At 38.4% G+C, this 23,405-nt stretch overlaps 3 protein-coding genes across 6 annotated transcripts; all 3 read right to left on the minus strand.

Annotated features, from left to right (window-relative positions):
• Positions 1–8,266: 8,266 nt before the first annotated feature.
• LOC311276554 (extracellular superoxide dismutase [Cu-Zn]-like) lies at positions 8,267–10,096 on the minus strand. Of its 2 annotated transcripts, none has more exons than XM_084386250.1 (2): positions 9,908–10,096; positions 8,267–8,941 (listed from the first exon to the last, which is right to left on the minus strand). In XM_084386250.1, exon 2 carries the CDS (start codon positions 8,924–8,926, stop codon positions 8,270–8,272), a length of 657 nt encoding a protein of 218 aa, XP_084242376.1. In that variant the 5' UTR covers positions 8,927–8,941; positions 9,908–10,096; the 3' UTR covers positions 8,267–8,269. The 2 variants fall into 2 exon arrangements, with proteins under 2 accessions (XP_084242376.1, XP_084242377.1); XM_084386251.1 differs by having other exon boundaries at positions 9,903–10,010.
• A 2,756-nt stretch (positions 10,097–12,852) lies between these two features.
• LOC311289554 (extracellular superoxide dismutase [Cu-Zn]-like) lies at positions 12,853–14,665 on the minus strand. Of its 2 annotated transcripts, none has more exons than XM_084407658.1 (2): positions 14,477–14,665; positions 12,853–13,542 (listed from the first exon to the last, which is right to left on the minus strand). In XM_084407658.1, exon 2 carries the CDS (start codon positions 13,525–13,527, stop codon positions 12,874–12,876), a length of 654 nt encoding a protein of 217 aa, XP_084263784.1. In that variant the 5' UTR covers positions 13,528–13,542; positions 14,477–14,665; the 3' UTR covers positions 12,853–12,873. The 2 variants fall into 2 exon arrangements, with proteins under 2 accessions (XP_084263784.1, XP_084263783.1); XM_084407657.1 differs by lacking the exon at positions 14,477–14,665 and adding an exon at positions 13,673–13,818.
• A 2,703-nt stretch (positions 14,666–17,368) lies between these two features.
• Positions 17,369–19,297, minus strand: LOC311276566 (extracellular superoxide dismutase [Cu-Zn]-like). 2 transcript variants are annotated; one of them, XM_084386273.1, is made up of 2 exons: positions 19,109–19,297; positions 17,369–18,157 (listed from the first exon to the last, which is right to left on the minus strand). In XM_084386273.1, the coding sequence occupies exon 2, from the start codon at positions 18,140–18,142 to the stop codon at positions 17,486–17,488; it is 657 nt and encodes a 218-aa protein (XP_084242399.1). In that variant the 5' UTR covers positions 18,143–18,157; positions 19,109–19,297; the 3' UTR covers positions 17,369–17,485. The 2 variants fall into 2 exon arrangements, with proteins under 2 accessions (XP_084242399.1, XP_084242398.1); XM_084386272.1 differs by having other exon boundaries at positions 19,104–19,297.
• Between the last annotated feature and the right edge of the window lie 4,108 nt (positions 19,298–23,405).

The following is a 23,405-nucleotide window of genomic DNA, read 5'->3' on the forward strand; positions in this document are numbered from 1 at the left end:
CAATAAATGCTGCTTGCAGCTTTGATTTAAAATTGGAATTTCTCTGAAATTAAAAATCTTTGGGAACTTTTGGGATACTGGAAGTACACAACTGCAGGAAATATATCACACTTTGCAAGTGATTTTTGGTTATTTTATTACAAAAATCTTACATATTCTAGCTTTAAACACCTTACAAGAAAACCAAGACATTTTTTTGCATTTTGATTCCCTGTTAACTGTACTAACAAACTGTCAGAATAATATACCCATTTGTTGACATTTAGCGAGAAACCTTATAATGTCAAAAATAAAATCTTATGTCAGAGGTTATGTCTACCTTGAGCAATAAGGGTGTCCTCCCTTGAGATCTAGCCACACCCTCCAGTGTCATATTGCATCAACCTAAACCATTGTATCATTTAAAGAAATAGTGTATCTTTAATTAAAAGCCATTGTCATGGATTTGTACATTTATTTTTAAGAGTGCATTTACTATTGGAAGCTTTGGCCAAAAAGCCTCTGAAAAGACCAAGAAAAAAAAACATGGGAATGTTCAGGTTATGAAATATACTTTAATGTAGGACACATACAAAGAATACACAAGGAAAATCATGATTATCCCATTTGAATCTGGCCTTCCACCATACCCGACTCCCTCATCTTTGACTCTCAGTGCCTTCCTCCACATATTTTCTTGGGGGGCACTTCAGTCTTCTGCCACAGACTTGGAGTAGTAATACCAATCACACCGAGAGCAATTATCGGTCCAGCATTCCCACTGAGTTTACTCTCCTCATCTGAACCCATTCCCAGATCATCCTCCTTCTCATGAACCGCCACTGCACGTCCCAGAATGGAATAAGGCCCAAAGAGCTTGGCATCTGGAAGCGTCAGGAACTGCCTTATAACTCCTTTCTCGGAAGCAAAGTTGCCCAGGTCTCCAGGATGATGAGGGTGGTCAACGCCGTTTGGATTATAATGAGGACCAACAGTGATGCAGCCTTGACTGAGGTCTCCATACTGATGAATGTGCATGGCACGCTCTTGACGATCGATGGCAGGCAAACCACGGAGGTTGATTTTCACTTCTAAATCTCCATTGGGGAAGACCTGCTTGAAGAGGATTTGCCCAAAGATCTTTGGCTGGTTACGTGGCAAATTGGGGCTGGGAGTTACTTCACAAGTGGCATAGATGGTGTTGTCGAACTCCACGACTTCCGGCTGTGGAGCTTCGGCAGGCAAACACTCCTCCTTGTGGAACTCTCCTCCTTGTATATGCAGCACCAGCAATATCAGAGGGAATATTAGGATGATTTTCTCCATGTTGATCTTTAAAGCCTACAATGAAAAGTGGATTCAGTGAAATCATGCCATTTGGTTTAAGAACGTAATATTTTTGATAAAAGGTCAAAGCTTTGTTGCAGGGAGCTTTGAGAATGGAAGTTGCATTAGGTAAAAATAGCACAACCAGATTAGTTTGCAATGGAAAACCATACAAGAACCCAGACAGCAACCAGATCCGGCACACATCTGGGCCGTGTGTAATCCAGGTGTACCAGATGGGGGCCGACACCATGTTGCTGTCTAGAAAACTATAATTTTTGAATTGCTATGTACCCTTGTGAAAATAATAAAATAAAAAAAATGTGCTTATTGGTATTGGATGTGTACCTGTAGTATCTTGAAAGTACAATAATAATAATAATAATAATAATAATAATAAATAAATAAAACTTGCAGATAATATCACTGATGAATTATAAAAAGCCACTTAAGTGTACAGTGGTAAATGCCTCACTTCTCTCTGGGAGTTTTCCAAACTCCCTGAAAACTGCAGTTGTCAAGCCCCTCCTGAAAAAGAGTAATCTGGATAAGACCATATTAGGCAACTATAGACCGATCTCAAATCTTCCTTTCATAGGCAAGACCATTGAAAAAGTTGTCAGCTGAACAAATTCTTATGCTCGAATGGATACTTGAATCATTTTCAATCTGGTTTCCGACCACACCACAGCGACAGCGCTCATAAGGATAATAAATAATATTCGCTTAAAGGACAAGTTCGGTATTTTACACTTAAAGCCCTGTTTACAGATCGTTTCTGATGAAATAGAACGGTTAAGATTAAATTTTGGACAGACGCTGCAGTCCCGAGAATTTTAGGTTTCTTTTGCTTTCCCCAAAACCTCTAGAATGGGTGTATAGGTGCACTGGGACAATCCTTCCTAAAACGCATTAAACTTTCGTTTACAAAGACGTGAAACTCACCGAGTGGTCAGGGGTGTTCACTGATATGATCACACAAAAATCGCTGCAAAAGATGCTTTCGGGCATCTGTTCCGGATGCCTCCTGGACGCCTTCCTGGGAAGGTGTTCCGGGCGCGTCCCACTGGGAGGAGACCCCGGGGAAGACCTAGGACACGCTGGAGAGACTATGTCTCCCGGCTGGCCTGGGAACGCCTCGGTGTTCCCCCGGAAGAGCTGGAGGAAGTGTCTAGGGAGAGGGGAGTCTGGGCATCTCTGCTTAGACTGCTGCCCCCGCGACCCGGCCCTGGATAAGCGGACGAAGATGACATGATGACATGAAAACCCATCGCACATTTCAAGGTATGAATAAAGTGTCGGGACAGTTTATTTATTTAAACAGGGTTGCATCAATAGAGTTTATTCCCTTTGTGATGCAAAATAAGAAACACAGAATCTTATTCTTGCAACATTTTAAATTTCTATTGTCAAAGAAATTGCAGCTAAATTAAAAAATTAAAACGGCACAAAACGAAAAAAGTTCAAAGCAACATAAATTAAGAACAAGCGTTTTTCTTTGCCTCTCTCGCGCTGGATATTTTGGATATTTGTTCCTTAGTGTAAAATGGAAATGCATGGTGATTTTATTTTGTAAATAGGCTGTAAGCAAAAAACTATGTTTTAAAACTAGACAAATCTCTCTGCATCAACAATAGACTATAAAATGAATTAATAGGTTAATATAAAAATATCAGTAGTCCAAATTAGTTCGGGATTCGAACCCGTGTCATCTAAATGATCGTAACGTAAGTTCAACCACTCGGCCACGATTCACTCGTTGCGACATGGCCTAACGTTCCAGTGTGTGTGAGCGAGAAGCGCTCTTCATTCAAATGAACGCGCCGCCGCGTTTGTCGAACACTAATTCAACATGCCAGAATAAAACCTGGCTTTAAAACAATGCATAGCGCCACTCGTCGTGGTGTGCCAAAAAATGTACAATAATTTAGTTTCATTTATTTCAGTGTTAATGTTTGAGTTAAAAAAAATCCTCTACAAATTAAATTAACACAAAGTCGGCTATAAGAGTCCTTTATAGGCTACGTAAAAAAGCAAAGGGCTTACAGTCTTAACATTTAGGCTACTTTGCTTAAATTCTATACATTTATTTTCAGTAGGGCCTAATAAATTTGTAGGGATGTAATTGCAGTGTGCTTTACCAACGCTATGTATTCAATTAAAGTTCCAAGAGGTCTGGTCTCTATATCACAATACTTGTGCTTGCTGCGAACGCAAGTTATTTAAAGGGATAGTTCACTTTGAAATTAATTTTTGATATGTTTTAGCTTACCTCAAGGGCATCCAAGATGTAGGTGTCTTTGTTTCCGCAGTAGTTTCAATTTTGATATTTTTAGGTCAAACCGTTCTTGTCTGTCAGTCATATAATGCAGGTCTATGGTCACTGTCTCAAAACTCAAGCACAGAGTCCAAATTAAAACAATTCCCCACGTCCAAATGAAACAATTCCCCATCATAAGTACACATTGATGGCCTAAGACACGAAACGAGCAGTTTGTGTGAGAAAACGAACAGTATTTATATCGTTGTTATCTCTTGAAAACAGCACACGTCCAAATGATCTGACGGCGCGGGCGGGTATAGATATATACATAGATGTCGCCTTGGCTACGGTTTCGTTCCAATGAACTGCAGTAGCGAAGGCGACATCTAGTGTATACATCTATACCCGCCCGATATATACACTAGATGTCGCTTGGCTACGGTTTCGTTCCAATGAACTGAAGTAGCCAAGGCGACATCTATGTATATATCTATACCCGCCCGCGCCGTCAGATCATTTAGACGTGTGCTGTTTTCAAGAGATAACAACGATATAAATACTGTTCGTTTTCTCACACAAACCGCTCGTTTCGTGTCTTAGGCCATCAATGTGTACTTATGATGGGGAATTGTTTCATTTGGACGTGGGGAATTGTTTTAATTTGGACTCTGTGCTTGAGTTTTGAGACAGTGACCATAGACCTGCATTATATGACTGACAGACAAGAACGGTTTGACCTAAAAATATCAAAATTGAAACTACTGCGGAAACAAAGACACCTACATCTTGGATGCCCTTGAGGTAAGCTAAAACATATCAAAAATTAATTTCAAAGTGAACTATCCCTTTAAGGTGTCTCAACTGTACACAGTCTACCCTACAATGTGAATTCGTTACAAGGTTTCATTTAATTAAATTAATGTGCAGCAATTTGTACAAATAGATTCTATAGGCCTACTATACTGTTGTAGCCATTAAATAATCTCATTTAGTATCATATTTGTTAAAATATTATAATGTTATTTTTTTTCCATCTATGAAAAGTGAACAGCACGAGTAAGATTGGATGCACTATATCGAGAGATGGATATGGAGTGGGTCAGACATGATTTTGACCACTTCATTAAGTTTTGTTTAGTAGAAAACCTTTCTTTAAAGTGAATTTCGTTTTCTATAAATTGTATCTTAATTTTAATCAATTTTTCATCAACCAATTGCCTGGATTTAATAAGTAAGAGAAGCAAATATAACAGACACTAATCATGGAGGCGCCCGCGCGGTCACTTGCATTGCACGTCAGCTGGAGCGCATCTCATCCTCCTAACTTAACGAAACTCAGCGTATGCCTCACACAGACATGATAAATACATCAAATACACAAAGCTTGAAATGTCTTCAAACAAAATAATTCAAAACGAAAAGAAAAAGGCTACTCTCTGATTATGTCTTTATGTGCATTTCTCTCTAGGTGCGTTCACTACAAATATGGTGATCGTCAACTTTATCTTTGCAGTCAACACTGTCAGAAAACACTAGTTTATTGATAAAAATCAATGCACGCATCACCGGATTTACAAATGCACATCTTGCTTGTTGCATGCACACATATTATGCCGAAAAAACGAAATATTATGTTGAAATAACATTATTATTAATAATACATCTTTTAGAATATTTGATTAAATGCTGATTGTTGCGCTTGTTCAATTTAATAAAATTAAAACTTTAATTGTGATAATTAAAATAATTGAAAATTAAATATTTAGTGGCCAAGTTTTGCTAATTTATTATATAGGCTATTATATGTCTATTGCCTATATTAAGTAGGTCATATTAAGACAAGGCATATATTAAGTTATTTTAGCTGTTATGAGAAAATAAATCTAACGAAATCTAAAATCTAAATCTAATAAATCTAAAAAAAAATTCTAACGCCAATTCAACATGCCCGAATAAAACCTGATTTTTGAACAATGCGTACGCCACTCGGCCTGGTGTGCCAAAACACTACATTTTAAACTTCAATGTTTAATTCAAAACAATCTCAAAACGCGTTGTGACATTTTTTTAAAGCAGTAGCCTAGCCTATATACATTAAGGGCATTGAAACCAGGATCTTAACTAAAACGCGTTCCGCGTAATCTCTCAAAAATTATGCCACACTACTCCATGTTTTTTTTTTTTTAAGGACTGCTTTTGAAATCACTATAAATTACTATGCAATTGTATCGCTCACGAGAGCTCTTCATTTAGCCTACCGTATCTAATTCCTCAATAGAATAGTAAAAATATTCAGCGTCATTGCTCCTAATATCGTCTCTATTTTTAACTTTTGATTCTATTTTTTCAGTTCTAAAATTGATTCTATCTTTGGTTCTATTCTGTTGTAGCCTAATAGGCCAATTTATATATATGAAAAATATGCCTATTAGGCTCAGGGTTTTATATTTAACCCACTTACATTTTAAAATACGGCAATTGCTGCTGTTTTGCACAATGTCCCTTTGCGCCACCTGGCGGTCATTTCGGGGATGACTTTGAAATGCAGCTGGTTTATTTTCGGCTGGCGTGGCGGTAATAGGCATTCTGGTTGTCCACCATCTGTAGATCAAATGCACATGACTATCTGTTACGTGCTCAGAGGATGTTGTTTTTTTTATTTTACTTTCTCTTTCTCCTCTAGGGCGGTGCTGTTGGCTGTCTTAGGGCGGTGCTGTTGGCTGTCAGTCATCATTTCGACGGTTACACCTGAATGGGTTGATTCTTTGTTTAATCTTTTCAATTGTTTTAACCAACAGTTTGTTTTCTCTCAGTGATTTGTTGTTTTTCAAAGCATGTAAAAACTTGAAGTCTTTATGTTTTCTTTATATTGGTTTACAGCCGACCAGGGAGTAGTGACCAGGGAAGTGTGTCACGCGACTTCCATTTTTTGCAACATCTCTAGGGAAACACGTTGCTAAAACCATTAGGTAAGGAGCGGGTGCCACCATTGTATGTTTTGAGTTTTAAGTAGTTTAAGTAGGGCATGTTGAATGCTGAAGATGTTTTTTTTTTTTTTTTTGAATTAGTAGCTTATTGGGAAGGGGAGATGGTTATATTGTGGGTTTTGTTTTATTTCTTTCTTTGATTTAGCCCCGCTCAGGTTCCTTCTCCCTGTGTACGGTATTTTTGTTTCTCTCTCTCTCTCTCTCTCTCTCTCTCTCTCTCTCTCTCTCTCTCTCTCTCTCTCTCGCTCTCTCTCTCTCTCTCTTTCTTTGAGTTATCATATTGTGAATAAATGTACTATTTTTCTTCAATTTAAACTACCTTTGTTCCTGTGTTCTTTTGCACCAGCGCCTTAAACACGTACCAGGGTTAAAACGAAAATATTAATTTGTTTTATGTTGACAGAAACTAAATGTAAATGTTAACAAAACAAAAATGTAGAGAGGCTTCAAAAGAAACTGCAGAGCAAAACACAATCTATGATCAATACAATATACTGTCTGTTGTATAAGGGCAGACCTGACACGAATACAATAATGCAGTTTCTGTAATTCCATCTGATGTTAGTGTTTTTATGACATTGTGCTATGATTGACTAAATCTATTAGATATCTATTAGAAAGAGCCATTATTAGGGGTTCAAGCACAAAGTGCTAAAACTTTTGGACTTTTACATTTGGACGGCTATAACACGGTCATTTAGAAAATGGGCGTGGCAAAATTCACTCGACAGCCTATAAATCCTAAACGAAAACTCAGAACTTAATGAAAATTGGTGAGCATATGTGAAATAACATTGTAAACAAGCATGCACAATTTTATGGAGATCAGACAATAGGTGGCGCTATAACTGTTAAAAAGCTTTGAAAACCATAGATTTCCTTTGTTAAATTGGCTGGAAATGGTCTTTTCCATGTATGATGTCAGTGGTTAAATGGTTGCCAAATAAAACTTAATGTCTTTTTATGCATTTGTGCTTAAAGGCCTAAAATGCTTGAACACCGATAAATGCTGCTTGCAGCTTTAATTTAAAATGGGAATTTCTCTGAAATTAAAAATCTTTGGGAACTTTTGGGATACTGGAAGTACACAACTGCAGGAAATATATCACACTTTGCAAGTGATTTTTGGTTATTTTATTACAAAAATCTTACATATTCTAGCTTTAAACACCTTACAAGAAAACCAAGACATTTTTTTTGCATTTTGATTCCCTGTTAACTATACTAACAAACTGTCAGAATAATATACCCATTTGTTGACATTTAGCGAGAAACCTTATAATTTCAAAAATAAAATCTTATGTCACAGGTTATGTCTACCTTGAGCAATAAAGGTGTCCTCCCTTGAGATCTAGCCACACCCTCCAGTGTCATATTGCATCAACCTAAACCATTATATCATTTAAAGAAATAGTGTATCTTTAATTAAAGGCCATTGTCATGCTCTGAAAGTGTTAACCCATTGAGCACAGTAAATCAAACTAAACAGCCCACTTTGCCTGCATTCACCCTACATTTATTTTTAAGAGTGCATTTACTATTGGAAGCTTTGGCCAAAAAGCCTCTGAAAAGACCAAGAAAAAAAAACATGGGAATGTTCAGGTTATGAAATATACTTTAATGTAGGACACATACAAAGAATACACAAGGAAAATCATGATTATCCCATTTGAATCAGCCCTTCCACCATATCCGACTCCCTCATCTTCGACTCTCAGTGCCTTCCTCCACATGTTTTCTTGGGGGGCACTTCAGTCTTCTGCCACAGACTTGGAGTAGTAATACCAATCACACCGAGAGCAATTATCGGTCCAGCATTCCCACTGAGTTTACTCTCCTCATCTGAACCCATTCCCAGATCATCCTCCTTCTCATGAACCACCACCGCACGTCCCAGAATGGAATAAGGCCCAAAGAGCTTGGCGTCTGGAAGCGTCAGGAACTGCCTTATAACTCCTTTCTCAGAAGCAAAGTTGCCCAGGTCTCCAGGATGATGAGGGTGGTCAACGCCGTTTGGATTATAATGAGGACCAACAGTGATGCTGCCTTGACTGAGGTCTCCATACTGATGGATGTGCATGGCACGCTCTTGACGATCGATGGCAGGCAAACCACGGAGGTTGATTTTCACTTCTAAATCTCCATTGGGGAAGACCTGCTTGAAGAGGATTTGCCCAAAGATCTTTGGCTGGTTACGTGGCAAATTTGGGCTGGGAGTTACTTCACAAGTGGCATAGATGGTGTTGTCGAACTCCACGACTTCCGGCTGTGGAGCTTCGGCAGGCAAACAAACTGGAGGTTTGTGGAACTCTCCTCCTTGTATATGCAGCACCAGCAATATCAGAGGGAATATGAGGATGATTTTCTCCATGTTGATCTTTAAAGCCTACAATGAAAAGTGGATTCAGTGAAATCATGCCATTTGGTTTAAGAACGTAATATTTTAGATAAAAGGTCAAAGCTTTGTTGCAGGGAGCTTTGAGAATGGAAGTTGCATTAGGTAAAAATAGCACAACCAGATTAGTTTGCAACGGAAAACCATACAAGAACCCAGACAGCAACCAGATCCGGCACACATCTGGGCCGTGTGTAATCCAGGTGTACCAGATGGGGGCCGACACCATGTTGCGGTCTAGAAAACTATAATTTTTGAATTGCTATGTACCCTTGTGAAAATAATAAAATAAAAAAAATGTGCTTATTGGTATTGGATGTGTACCTGTAGTATCTTGAAAGTACAATAATAATAATAATAATAATAATAATAATAATAATAAATAAAACTTGCAGATAATAACACTGATGAATTATAAAAAGCCACTTAAGTGTACACACGTACACTTTCAGAAGCGTCACACCTGCCAGCCAAAGTTCCTATGATACAAACCAATGACATACAGGTGGATGTAATCACACTAAAATGAGTCCAGGCAAAGGTTCATGGAAATGGAAAAGGTCTAGGGAGAAGTGCCCTCTGGTGGCCATGATAGGGCTTCTGCTGGCAGGAGTGTCATTAAGTACATGTACACTTTAAAAAAACAAAACAAAGTAATGCCAAACTAAGAGTTTTACTTTAAAGTACATTATGTTTTAAAAATCTTTTTGTTGTGCTTTAAAGTACACTTAATTTGATCTGTTGTAGCCTACATGTTATTCAATATTAAATATAAAGTTTAGATTTTTTGATTCTGATATTTTTCACAAGGACAGGTAAAATAAAAGACAAAATCTATACTTTTGCTTAAACTAAACTTTTTTTAGTTGTACTAAATCAAGTCAGTTGATGGAGAAAATGAAAAAAAAAAATGAAAAAAAAAAAAAAGCCTAAAACAGCAAAGGTGCACTACCGTACAGCTGAAAAGTCGTCCTCAATCCGTGTGGAGCCTGAATATTGCAGTCACAAAAATACTACAACGCTTAATCCGTGTGCAGTCTTGATCTGGGGTTGAGAGAATGTTCCTTTTGGCTGCTCTTATAGGAACTCATGTTGAGCTACAAGTTAACCATGATAGTCTGTTAGTCACTAATTAAGTTCACCTGTGTTTCATTTAGCTCCCTTTGTTTGCCTGTTTATATATAGCACTCAGTTTATTCAGTTCTTTGTCTTGCATTGCACAATGTGTTCTCCAGTGTTTTGTGTTTATTAAAAGAAGTACTGCTATAGTTTTTTTTTTACGATTGCTATGACAGATTTTTCAATACTTTTAACAATTTTCCAAAACTCTTAACACAGTTAGCACTACATCCGTCTATGTCAGGGTTATTATAGTTTTGCATTTTTCATTAGTTTTTATTTTTATTTCGTTTTGACTTTTTGTTTTCAAATTCAGTTTAGTTTTAATTAGTTTTTAAAGTGGGTTTGCTAGTTTATTTTTTGAAAATGCTTAGTTTTAGTTTAGTTTTTATTAGTTTTAGTCTTTTTTTTTTTGTAATTTGGGTTATTTGTCAGGAGCAAGATTCAAAAAGATCACCCTATACTAAATTTACCCTATACAGTAGGGTGACCACCATCAAACAAACCAAATGTGGGACGATTATACGTTTGTGTTGGACAATGTTGGACATGTTACCAACACTAAAACATAACCTGAAACTGTTATTGAATGCTTATCTAACTTAATAAAAAAAACATTTGTATTCTGCCTTTCAGCTGATAAAAATGCTTTGTTCTTTAGTCCCTTCCAGAAAACACCATTATATCACAATGTAACATTACATGTCTTAATTTGACATGTCATTTAAATTCAACATCACTGAGCCCAAAGGCAGCAGCATCATGCAGATAACTATTTTTGAAACAGTTCTGACCAAGTCCAATTAAAATCCAACAAAATAAATAATGAACTAATAAAATATAAAACATGAAATTAGATCATTGAAATGTCTTATAAACCAAAATCTTTCATATTTTTTAGAAAGTATGTGAATCAAAACAACCACAGCTGGCAACAAGTTGATAAATTCTGTTAAATTTGTATTTTAATTGACCGAATTATCCATTTGTTTTCTGACAGGGAACACATGGAACGAATCACCGCTCCACATTTGATTGACAGCCGTCAAAACCTACTAGTGACCGTGTTTACTCCTTTACTTTCAACCATTGGATAGGATTTAAAAGAAGGCGGTTGTATTTGTAGCCTACTTCTGAGGAAGCGCTGTTAAATATAGGTGAAAAACTATGCCGCAAAAATAATAAAGAAAATGCTTTCTTAAAAAGGCAAAAGAAAGCATGCACGTTTTCTTAATATGATTATTAAAAACCGACAGACTGATGAAAATGCGGGACATTTTCTCAATATGCGGGACAAGGGGTGAAAATGCTGTGCGGTACAACGCAATGCGGGACGGGTGGTCACCCTACATACAGTCAATAGCCTAACAACGTACTCATCTGGATTGAAGCAGCAAACATTCAGTGTAAAAGTGTGCGTTAACAATGTGTGTCAGAACAGATAACACCATGCGGGTTTTGAACATTTGCTCAACTGTCTAATAAAGTACATGCAAGACGTCTCTGTCAAGTCAAAGTTTGCGGCATCTTGAAAACACCACGCCGATATTGATCCTCGTTTTAGTTCTCCTTTTGTCCCAAAGTCTGCTTGCCATGGTCCATAATGTTTGAATGAAACAACTCCATGAGCGTGCCGCTAGACGTAACGCAGTTGTCGCCATGGTTACTATGGCAGTACGAGCGGAAACCAGGGATAACGCGGATATTGTCATTGACAGGCGACAAGTGAACATGGACGAGCCATTATTAGGGGTTAAAGCACGAAGTGCTAAAACTTTTGCATTTGGACGGCTATAACACGGTCACTTAGAAAATGGGCGTGGCAAAATTCACTCGAAAGCCTATAAATCCTAAACGAAAACTCAGAACTTAATGAAAATTGGTGAGCATATGTGAAATAACATTGTAAACAAGCATGCACAATTTTATGGAGATCAGGCCATAGGTGGCGCTATAACTGTTAAAAAACATATATTTCCTGTTAAATTGGCTGGAAATGGTCTTTTCCATGTATGACGTCAGTGGTTAAATGGTTGCCAAATAAAACTTAGTCTTTTTATGCATTTCTGCTTAAAGGCCTTAAATGCTTGAACACCGATAAATGCTGCTTGCAGCTTTGATTTAAAATTGGAATTTCTCTGAAATTAAAAATCTTTGGGAACTTTTGGGATACTGGAAGTACACAACTGCAGGAAATATATCACACTTTGCAAGTGATTTTTGGTTATTTTATTACAAAAATCTTACATATTCTAGCTTTAAACACCTTACAAGAAAACCAAGAAATTTTTTTGCATTTTGATTCCCTGTTAACTATACTAACAAACTGTCAGAATAATATACCCATTTGTTGACATTTAGCGAGAAACCTTATAATTTCAAAAATAAAATCTTATGTCAGAGGTTATGTCTACCTTGAACAATAAGGGTGTCCTCCCTTGAGATCTAGCCACACCCTCCAGTGTCATATTGCATCAACCAAAACCATTGTATCATTTAAAGAAATAGTGTATCTTTAATTAAAGGCCATTGTCATGCTCTGAAAGTGTTAACCCATTGAGCACAGTAAATCAAACTAAACGGCCCGCTTTGCCTGCATTCACCCTACATTTATTTTTAGGAGTGCATTTACTATTGGAAGCTTTGGCCAAAAAGCCTCTGAAAAGACCAAGAAAAACATGGGAATGTTCAGGTAATGAAATATACTTTAATGTAGGACACATACAAAGAATACACAAGGAAAATCATGATTATCCCATTTGAATCTGCCCTTCCACCATATCCGACTCCCTCATCTTTGACTCTCAGTGCCTTCCTCCACATATTTTCTTGGGGGGCACTTCAGTCTTCTGCCACAGACTTGGAGTAGTAATACCAATCACACCGAGAGCAATTATCGGTCCAGCATTCCCACTGAGTTTACTCTCCTCATCTGAACCCATTCCCAGATCATCCTCCTTCTCATGAACCGCCACCGCACGTCCCAGAATGGAATAAGGCCCAAAGAGCTTGGCGTCTGGAAGCGTCAGGAACTGCCTTATAACTCCTTTCTCGGAAGCAAAGTTGCCCAGGTCTCCAGGATGATGAGGGTGGTCAACGCCGTTTGGATTATAATGAGGACCAACAGTGATGCTGCCTTGACTGAGGTCTCCATACTGATGGATGTGCATGGCACGCTCTTGACGATCGATGGCAGGCAAACCACGGAGGTTGATTTTCACTTCTAAATCTCCATTGGGGAAGACCTGCTTGAAGAGGATTTGCCCAAAGATCTTTGGCTGGTTACGTGGCAAATTGGGGCTGGGAGTTACTTCACAAGTGGCATAGATGGTGTTGTCGAACTCCACGACTTCCGGCTGTGGAGCTTCGGCAGGCAAACACTCCTCCTTGTGGAACTCTCCTCCTTGTATATGCAGCACCAGCAATATCAGAGGGAATATTAGGATGATTTTCTCCATGTTGATCTTTAAAGCCTACAATGAAAAGTGGATTCAGTGAAATCATGCCATTTGGTTTAAGAACGTAATATTTTTGATAAAAGGTCAAAGCTTTGTTGCAGGGAGCTTTGAGAATGGAAGTTGCATTAGGTAAAAATAGCACAACCAGATTAGTTTGCAACGGAAAACCATACAAGAACCCAGACAGCAACCAGATCCGGCCCACATCTGGGCCGTGTATAATCCAGGTGTACCAGATGGGGGCCAACACCATGTTGCGGTCAAGAAAACTCTTGAATTATTGAATTGCTATGTACCCTTGTGAAAATAATAAAATAAAAAATTAGCTTGTTGGTATTGGATGTGTATCTGTAGTATCTTGAAAGTACAATAATAATAATAAAAACTTGCAGATAATAACACTGATGAATTATAAAAAGCCACTTAAGTGTACACACGTACACTTTCAGAAGCGTCACACCTGCCAGTCAAAGTTCCTATGATACAAACCAATGACATACAGGTGGATGTAATCACACTAAAATGAGTCCAGGCAAAGGTTCATGGAAATGGAAAAGGTCTAGGGAGAAGTGCCCTCTGGTGGCCATGATAGGGCTTCTGCTGGCAGGAGTGACATTAAGTACATGTACACTTTAAAAAAACAAAACAAAGTAATGCCAAACTAAGAGTTTTACTTTAAAGTACATTATGTTTTAAAAATCTTTTTGTTGTGCTTTAAAGTACACTTAATTTGATCTGTTGTAGCCTACATGTTATTCAATATTAAATATAAAGTTAAGATTTTTTGATTCTGATATTTTTCACAAGGACAGGTAAAATAAAAGACAATATCTATACTTTTGCTTAAACTAAACTTTTTTTAGTTGTACTAAATCAAGTCAGTTGATGGAGAAAATGGAATGGAGAAAAAACAAAACAAGCCTAAAACAGCAAAGGTGCACTACCGTACAGCTGAAAAGTCGTCCTCAATCCGTGTGGAGCCTGAATATTACAGTCACAAAAATACTACAACGCTTAATCCGTGTGCAGTCCTGACCTGGGGTTGAGAGAATGTTCCTTTTGGCTGCTCTTATAGGAACTCATGTTGAGCTACAAGTTAACCATGATAGTCTGTTAGTCACTAATTAAGTTCACCTGTGTTTCATTTAGCTCCCTTTGTTTGCCTGTTTATATATAGCACTCAGTTTATTCAGTTCTTTGTCTTGCATTGCACAATGTGTTCTCCAGTGTTTTGTGTTTATTAAAAGAAGTACTGCTATAGTTTTTTTTTATGATTGCTATGACAGATTTTTCAATACTTTTAACAATTTTCCAAAACTCTTAACACAGTTAGCACTACATCCGTCTATGTCAGGGTTATTATAGTTTTGCATTTTTCATTAGTTTTTATTTTTATTTCGTTTTGACTTTTTGTTTTCAAATTCAGTTTAGTTTTAATTAGTTTTTAAAGTGGGTTTGCTAGTTTATTTTTTATTTTTTGAAAATGCTTAGTTTTAGTTTATTTTTTATTAGTTTTAGTGTTAGTTTTAGTCTTTTTTTTGTTGTAATTTGGGTTATTTGTCAGGAACAAGATTCAAAAAGTTCACCCTATACTAAATTTACCCTATACAGTAGGGTGACCACCATCAAACAAACCAAATGTGGGACGATTATACGTTTGTGTGGGGCAATGTTGGACATGTTACCAACACTAAAACATAACCTGAAACTGTTATTTAATGCTTATCTAACTTAATAAAAAAAAACATTTGTATTCTGCCTTTCAGCTGATAAAAATGCTTTGTTCTTTAGTCCCTTCCAGAAAACACCATTATATCACAATGTAACATTACATGTCTTAATTTGACATGTCATTTAAATTCAACATCACTGAGCCCAAAGGCAGCAGCATCATGCAGATAACTATTTTTGAAACAGTTCTGACCAAGTCCAATTAAAATCCAACAAAATAAATAATGAACTAATAAAATATAAAACATGAAATTAGATCTATAAGACATGTCTTATAAACCAAAAACTTTCATATTTTTTAGAAAGTATGTGAATCAAAACAACCACAGCTGGCAACAAGTTGATAAATTCTGTTAAATTTTTATTTTAATTGACCGAATTATCCATTTGTTTTCTGACAGGGAACACATGGAACGAATCACCGCTCCACATTTTGATTGACAGCCGTCAAAACCTACTAGTGACCGTGTTTACTCCTTTACTTTCAACCATTGGATAGGATTTAAAAGAAGGCGGTTGTATTTGTAGCCTACTTCTGAGGAAGCGCTGTTAAATATAGGTGAAAAACTATGCCGCAAAAATAATAAAGAAAATGCTTTCTTAAAAAGGCAAAAGAAAGCATTCACGTTTTCTTAATATGATCATTAAAAACCGACAGACTGATGAAAATGCGGGACATTTTCTCAATATGCGACGTGCGGGACAAGGGGTGAAAATGCTGTGCGGTACAACGCAATGCGGGACGGGTGGTCACCCTACATACAGTCAATAGCCTAACAACGTACTCATCTGGATTGAAGCAGCAAACATTCAGTGTAAAAGTGTGCGTTAACAATGTGTGTCAGAACAGATAACACCATGCGGGTTTTGAACATTTGCTCAACTGTCTAATAAAGTACATGCAAGACGTCTCTGTCAAGTCAAAGTTTGCGGCATCTTGAAAACACCACGCCGATATTGATCCTCGTTTTAGTTCTCCTTTTGTCCCAAAGTCTGCTTGCCATGGTCCATAATGTTTAAATGAAACAACTCCATGAGCGTGCCGCTAGACGTAACGCAGTTGTTGCCATGGTTACTATGGCAGTACGAGCGGAAACCAGGGATAACGCGGATATTATGTCATTGACAGGCGACAAGTGAACATGGACGAGCCATTATTAGGGGTTAAAGCACGAAGTGCTAAAACTTTTGCATTTGGACGGCTATAACACGGTCATTTAGAAAATGGGCGTGGCAAAATTCACTCGAAAGCCTATAAATCCTAAACGAAAACTCAGAACTTAATGAAAATTGGTGAGCATATGTGAAATAACATTGTAAACAAGCATGCACAATTTTATGGAGATCGGACCATAGGTGGCGCTATAACTGTTAAAAAAGCTTTGAAAACCATATATTTCCTATGTTAAATTGGCTGGAAATGGTATTTTCCATGTATGATGTCAGTGGTTAAATGGTTGCCAAATAAAACTTAGTCTTTTTATGCATTTGTGCTTAAAGGCCTTAAATACTTGAACCCCGATAAATGCTGCTTGCAGCTTTGATTTAAAATGGGAATTTCTCTGAAATTAAAAATCTTCGGGAACTTTTGGGATACTGGAAGTACACAACTGCAGGAAATATAACACACTTTGCAAGTGATTTTTGGTTATTACAAAAATCTTACATATTCTAGCTTTAAACACCTTACAAGAAAACCAAGAAATTTTTTTGCATTTTGATTCCCTGTTAACTGTACTAACAAACTATCAGAATAATATACCCATTTGTTGACAATTAGCGAGAAACCTTATCATTTCAAAAATAAAATCTTATGTCAGAGGTTATGTCTACCTTGAACAATAAGGGTGTCCTCCCTTGAGATCTAGCCACACCCTCCAGTGTCATATTGCATCAACCTAAACCATTGTATCATTTAAAGAAATAGTGTATCTTTAATTAAAGGCCATTGTCATGCTCTGAAAGCGTTAACCCATTGAGCACAGTAAATCAAACTAAACAGCCCACTTTGCCTGCATTCACCCTACATTTATTTTTAAGAGTGCATTTACTATTGGAAGCTTTGGCCAAAAAGCCTCTGAAAAGACCAAGAAAAAAAAACATGGGAATGTTCAGGTTATGAAATATACTTTAATGTAGGACACATACAAAGAATACACAAGGAAAATCATGATTATCCCACTTGAATCTGGCCTTCCACCATATCCGACTCCCTCATCTTTGACTCTCAGTGCCTTCCTCCACATATTTTCTTGGGGGGCACTTCAGTCTTATGCCACAGACTTGGAGTAGTAATACCAATCACACCGAGAGCAATTATCGGTCCAGCATTCCCACTGAGTTTACTCTCCTCATCTGAACCCATTCCCAGATCATCCTCCTTCTCATGAACCGCCACCGCACGTCCCAGAATGGAATAAGGCCCAAAGAGCTTGGCGTCTGGAAGCGTCAGGAACTGCCTTATAACTCCTTTCTCGGAAGCAAAGTTGCCCAGGTCTCCAGGATGATGAGGGTGGTCAACGCCCTTTGGATTATAATGAGGACCAACAGTGATGCTGCCTTGACTGAGGTCTCCATACTGATGGATGTGCATGGCACGCTCTTGACGATCGATGGCAGGCAAACCACGGAGGTTGATTTTCACTTCTAAATCTCCATTGGGGAAGACCTGCTTGAAGAGGATTTGCCCAAAGATCTTTGGCTGGTTACGTGGCAAATTGGGGCTGGGAGTTACTTCACAAGTGGCATAGATGGTGTTGTCGAACTCCACGACTTCCGGCTGTGGAGCTTCGGCAGGCAAACAAACTGGAGGTTTGTGGAACTCTCCTCCTTGTATATGCAGCACCAGCAATATCAGAGGGAATATTAGGATGATTTTCTCCATGTTGATCTTTAAAGCCTACAATGAAAAGTGGATTCAGTGAAATCATGCCATTTGGTTTAAGAACGTAATATTTTTGATAAAGGGTCAAAGCTTTGTTGCAGGGAGCTTTGAGAATGGAAGTTGCATTAGGTAAAAATAGCACAACCAGATTAGTTTGCAACGGAAAACCATACAAGAACCCAGACAGCAACCAGATCCGGCCCACATCTGGGCCGTGTGTGATCCAGGTGTACCAGATGGGGGCCGACACCATGTTGCTGTCAAGAAAACTCTATAATTTTTGAATTGCTATGTACCCTTGTGAAAATAATAAAATAAAAAATTAGCTTATTGGTATTGGATGTGTACCTGTAGTATCTTGAAAGTACAATAATAATAATAATAATAATAATAATAATAATAAATAAAACTTGCAGATAATAACACTGATGAATTATAAAAAGCCACTTAAGTGTACACACGTACACTTTCAGAAGCGTCACACCTGCCAGCCAAAGTTCCTATGATACAAACCAATGACATACAGGTGGATGTAATCACACTAAAATGAGTCCAGGCAAAGGTTCATGGAAATGGAAAAGGTCTAGGGAGAAGTGCCCTCTGGTGGCCATGATAGGGCTTCTGCTGGCAGGAGTGACATTAAGTACATGTACACTTAAAAAAAACAAATAATGCCAAACTAAGAGTTTTACTTTAAAATACATTATGTTTTAAAAATCTTTTTGTTGTGCTTTAAAGTACACTTAATTTGATCTGTTGTAGCCTACATGTTATTCAATATTAAATATAAAGTAAAGATTTTTTGATTCTGATATTTTTCACAAGGACAGGTAAAATAAAAGACAATATCTATACTTTTGCTTAAACTAAACTTTTTTTAGTTGTACTAAATCAAGTCAGTTGATGGAGAAAATGGAATGGAGAAAAAAAAAAAAAGCCTAAAACAGCAAAGGTGCACTACCGTACAGCTGAAAAGTCATCCTCAATCCGTGTGGAGCCTGAATATTGCAGTCACAAAAATACTACAACGCTTAATCCGTGTGCAGTCCTGACCTGGGGTTGAGAGAATGTTCCTTTTGGCTGCTCTTATAGGAACTCATGTTGAGCTACAAGTTAACCATGATAGTCTGTTAGTCACTAATTAAGTTCACCTGTGTTTCATTTAGCTCCCTTTGTTTGCCTGTTTATATATAGCACTCAGTTTATTCAGTTCTTTGTCTTGCATTGCACAATGTGTTCTCCAGTGTTTTGCTCCAGAAGTACTGCTATAGTTTTTTTTTTTTACGATTGCTATGACAGATTTTTCAATACTTTTAACAATTTTCCAAAACTCTTAACACAGTTAGCACTACATCCGTCTATGTAAGCTATACTATTAACACATTTCTGGTTGCTTTAACACAAAATGCATACAATTGACACAAATTTAAAATGCTTGAACTTCTTTTACACACAAGCTCAAACAAGACCAAAACAATGGATTTTTACTGCCAAATTTACCGATGCAAAACAAAAATGTAGAGAGGCTTCAAAAGAAACTGCAGTGCAAAACACAATCTATGCTCAATACAATATACTGTCTGTTGTATAAGGGCAGACCTGACACGTATACAATAATGCAGTTTCTGTAATTCCATCTGATGTTAATGTTTTTATGACATTGTGCTATGATTGACTAAATCTTCCTGTTGGACGGCTATGTTACATATGTTAGTGTTTTGAAAAATGATTTGATTTTGAGACATGTTTGCAGTGTTTTGGTAGGCATAGTGTATTATTGTATTTAGAAAATTAGTGTTGGAGTTTAGTTTACAGTGTGTGATTTTGAGCATGAAATTAACTGTTTTGCCAGTTGTGTGTTGTAGGTGTGTTGGTGCGTTAAGAGTTTAGGAAAGTTGTTAAAAGTACTGAAAAAACTGTACTTGTCTTTGAAGGCAGAAGTAAACATTTCTGAGGGAATGATTCTTCTATGGCATCGATGTTAAAATCCCCTTTTAGTAGATTGAATGCAGGTAAGGTGGGACACTTGTCATTTAGATAGATACAGTACCTAGATGTTTATTTCTTTTTATTACTTTTGTTAACTTTAAGGTCCGACTTTAATATTTCATTTTGAATACAGTTGATATGTGTTATTTGCAAGGTATATACCAATAAACATTTTGAGATCATGCACTCCAGACAAATTTCTTTTCAGGTAATGTGACCCATCCCTAATTTATCAAAAATGATCCTGGATCTTAAAAACACATGATTTATTAACACATCACACAAACATATTCCACAGCATATTTAACAGACCCAAAAGCACATAGATAGGCTATGATGAGTAATACTCATCAATTCACTCAATGCATGTGTAAAGTTCAAAACAACTAGAACATGTTGTGTTGACATGAAATTTTATGAAATTTGAACATCAGATATCTTAATGAACTCTACAACATATTACAAATGGAACTACAACACATGCAACAACAAATAGGCTAACAAAAATTCAATAAGAGGAACATTTTAAATGGTAACCATATTGTAAAACTTTTTTTCTGTCTGTTTTCTCTAAACACTGTAGATGAACTTAAATTGTGTCCATATTTTAAAGCGTTATATTCTGCATCTACATTTTAATAATAATAATAATAATAATTCGTTACATTTATATAGCGCTTTTCTGGGTACTCAAAGCGCTTTACATGGAAGGGGGGAATATCCTCAACCACCACCAATGTGCAGCATCCACCTGGATGATGCGACGGCAGCCATATTGGGCCAGAACGCCCACCACACACCAGCTTACTGGTGGAGAGGAGACAGTGATGAAGCCAATCAGTATATGGGGATAATTAGGAGGCCATGATGGACAGAGGCCAAGGGGCAAATTTGGCCAGGATGCCGGGGTTACACCCCTATACTCTTTTTAGAAGGACATCCTGGGATTTTTAATGACCACAGAGAGTCAGGACCTCGGTTTCACGTCTCATTGGAAGGATGGTGCTCTTTGACAGTATAGTGTCCCGATCACTACACTGGAGCGTTAGGTCCCACATAGACCATGGGTGAGCACCCCCTGCTGGCCTCACTAACACCTCTTCCAGCAGCAACCTGGTTTTCTCAGGAGGTCTCCCATCCAGGTACTAACCAGGCTTGCTAACCTCTTACAATAATGTCACGATGTGACAAAAAGCATGTGGAACTTATTCCCGCTGAAGCAGTGTTTCTGGTGGGACACTTGTGAGTGAAACTCCGTCCCCGGGCCTGTGTGTGCGTCTGTTGAAATGACAACCCCAACAGATTGGCAACAGGTGTGGGGAATTTACTCGGAGAGTTTGGAAGAAGCCCTGTTAGCATTTGAGAGGATAAAAAGCAGGAGAGAGAGGCGGTTGTGGTTGGTCTTTCTCCCCCGTGAGAAGTCGTTTTATTGGGCGGTTGCAGTTATTGGAGTACTGGTGAATGAAGAGGAGAGTGTTGGCTTGATGAGAGACTTGAGGACAACAGAGGGAGAGTGAAATACCCCGTTTGCATTGGAGAAGAGCTAAGTAACTGAGAACTGAGTCTCGTAATTGCATGTATTTGACACTGAATTGGATGTGGCTGGGAGTGTTTGGATCATGATCATAAATATCACTGAGTGGATTGTATTGATTCATTACTGGTCTCTTATCTCCCTCTCCATTAAAAATGGTGATGTGAATTCTGCCTGTGTATGTGAAGAAAAACATCCCAAAACATCCTCAGCAGTATTGATGATCACGGCCCCCTCGCACAGAGACCAAAGGGTGAGTGCTGGCTTTAAATTGCATTTTGTGAAGTGAGTTTGCAGTGCCTAGGATTGACGTTTCCCCCACATTATATGCTTGAAGTGGAATTGCCGTGTGTGTGGAAGGTACATTCCCTTTTGCCGTGCACTCTCCCTGTGTTATGCTGGTCTACTGTCAATAGTGAGAGTTCTGTGACATTGATCTGTTCTAACTATTTGGATGTTGAAGAATTATCATCTGGGATTTGAATTAACCCCTCTGTTTGCGCTAATAGGAGAGGAGATGCCCTGTTGCAATGTTCACTGTCTGTCTCAGTAAAAGCCCCGTGCAGCCTGTCGACTTCGAGTCTGCTGCATCCTTGTAGCCCACCTGTGTTGGGAGAAGTGACTGTCCCTCTGCCCCGAATGTGAGGTTGGCACGCTTTGTCTGAAATATTTATTTTGTCTGTGTCAGAAGAAGCCCTGTTCGGCCTGTCGACTTCGAGTCTGCTGTATCCCTGCAACTCATCTGCATTGTGAGAAGTGTTCGTTCCCTTCAACGTATGTGAACTGTATACTTTGTCTGAAGCATCCATTCTGTCTCAGTAGAAGCCCTGTTCGGCCTGTCGACTTCGAGTCTGCTGTATCCCTGCAACTCATCTGCATTGTGAGAAGTGTTTGTTCCTTTCAGCGCATGTGAACTGTATACCTGTCTGCAGTATCCATTCTGTCTGTTTCAGTAGGAGCCCTCGACTTCGAGTCTGCTGTATCCTTGTAGCCCACCTGTCCTGGGAGAAGTGACTGTCCCTCTGTCACGAACGTAAGGCTGGCACGCTCTGTCTGAAATATCTACTCCGTCTAGGTCAGAAGAAGCCCTGTTCAGCCCGTCGACTTCGAGTCTGCTGTATCCCTGCAACTCATCTGCATTGTGAGAAGTGTTCGTTCATTTCAGCGCATGTGAACTGTATACCTGTCTGCAGTATCCATTCTGTCTGTCCCAGTAGGAGCCCCGTGCAGCCTGTCGACTTTGAGTCTGCTGCATCCTTATAGTCACCTGTGCTGGGAGAAGTGGCTGTCCCTCTGTCACGAACGTAAGGCTGGTACGCTCTGTCTGAAATATCCACTCTGTCTATGTCGGAAGAAGCCCTGTTCAGCCCGTCGACTTCGAGTCTGCTGTATCTCTGCAACTCCTCTGCATTGTGAAGTGTTCGTTCCTTTCAGCGCATGTGAACTGTATACTTGTCTGCAGCATCTCATTCTGTCTGTTCCAGAAGAAGCCCCGTTCCGCTTGTTGACTTCGAGTCTGCTGCATCTTTGTAATCCACCTGTACTGTGAGAAGTGGTCATCCCCCTCAGAAAAAGCGTGAGAGCTGTACGTCCTGTCTGAAGCATCCATTCTGTCTGCCTCTGAAGAGTCCCTGTTCGTTCTGTCGACTTTGAGTCTGCTGCAGCCTTGCAACCCATCTGTATTGTGAGAAGTGCACGTCCCCCTGCAACAACTGTGAGAAGTGTATACTGTTGAAGTAT

The sequence above is a fragment of the Rutilus rutilus genome (genome assembly GCF_951802725.1).
Source record: "Rutilus rutilus genome assembly, chromosome: 1".
Taxonomy (NCBI): Eukaryota; Metazoa; Chordata; class Actinopteri; order Cypriniformes; family Leuciscidae; genus Rutilus; species Rutilus rutilus.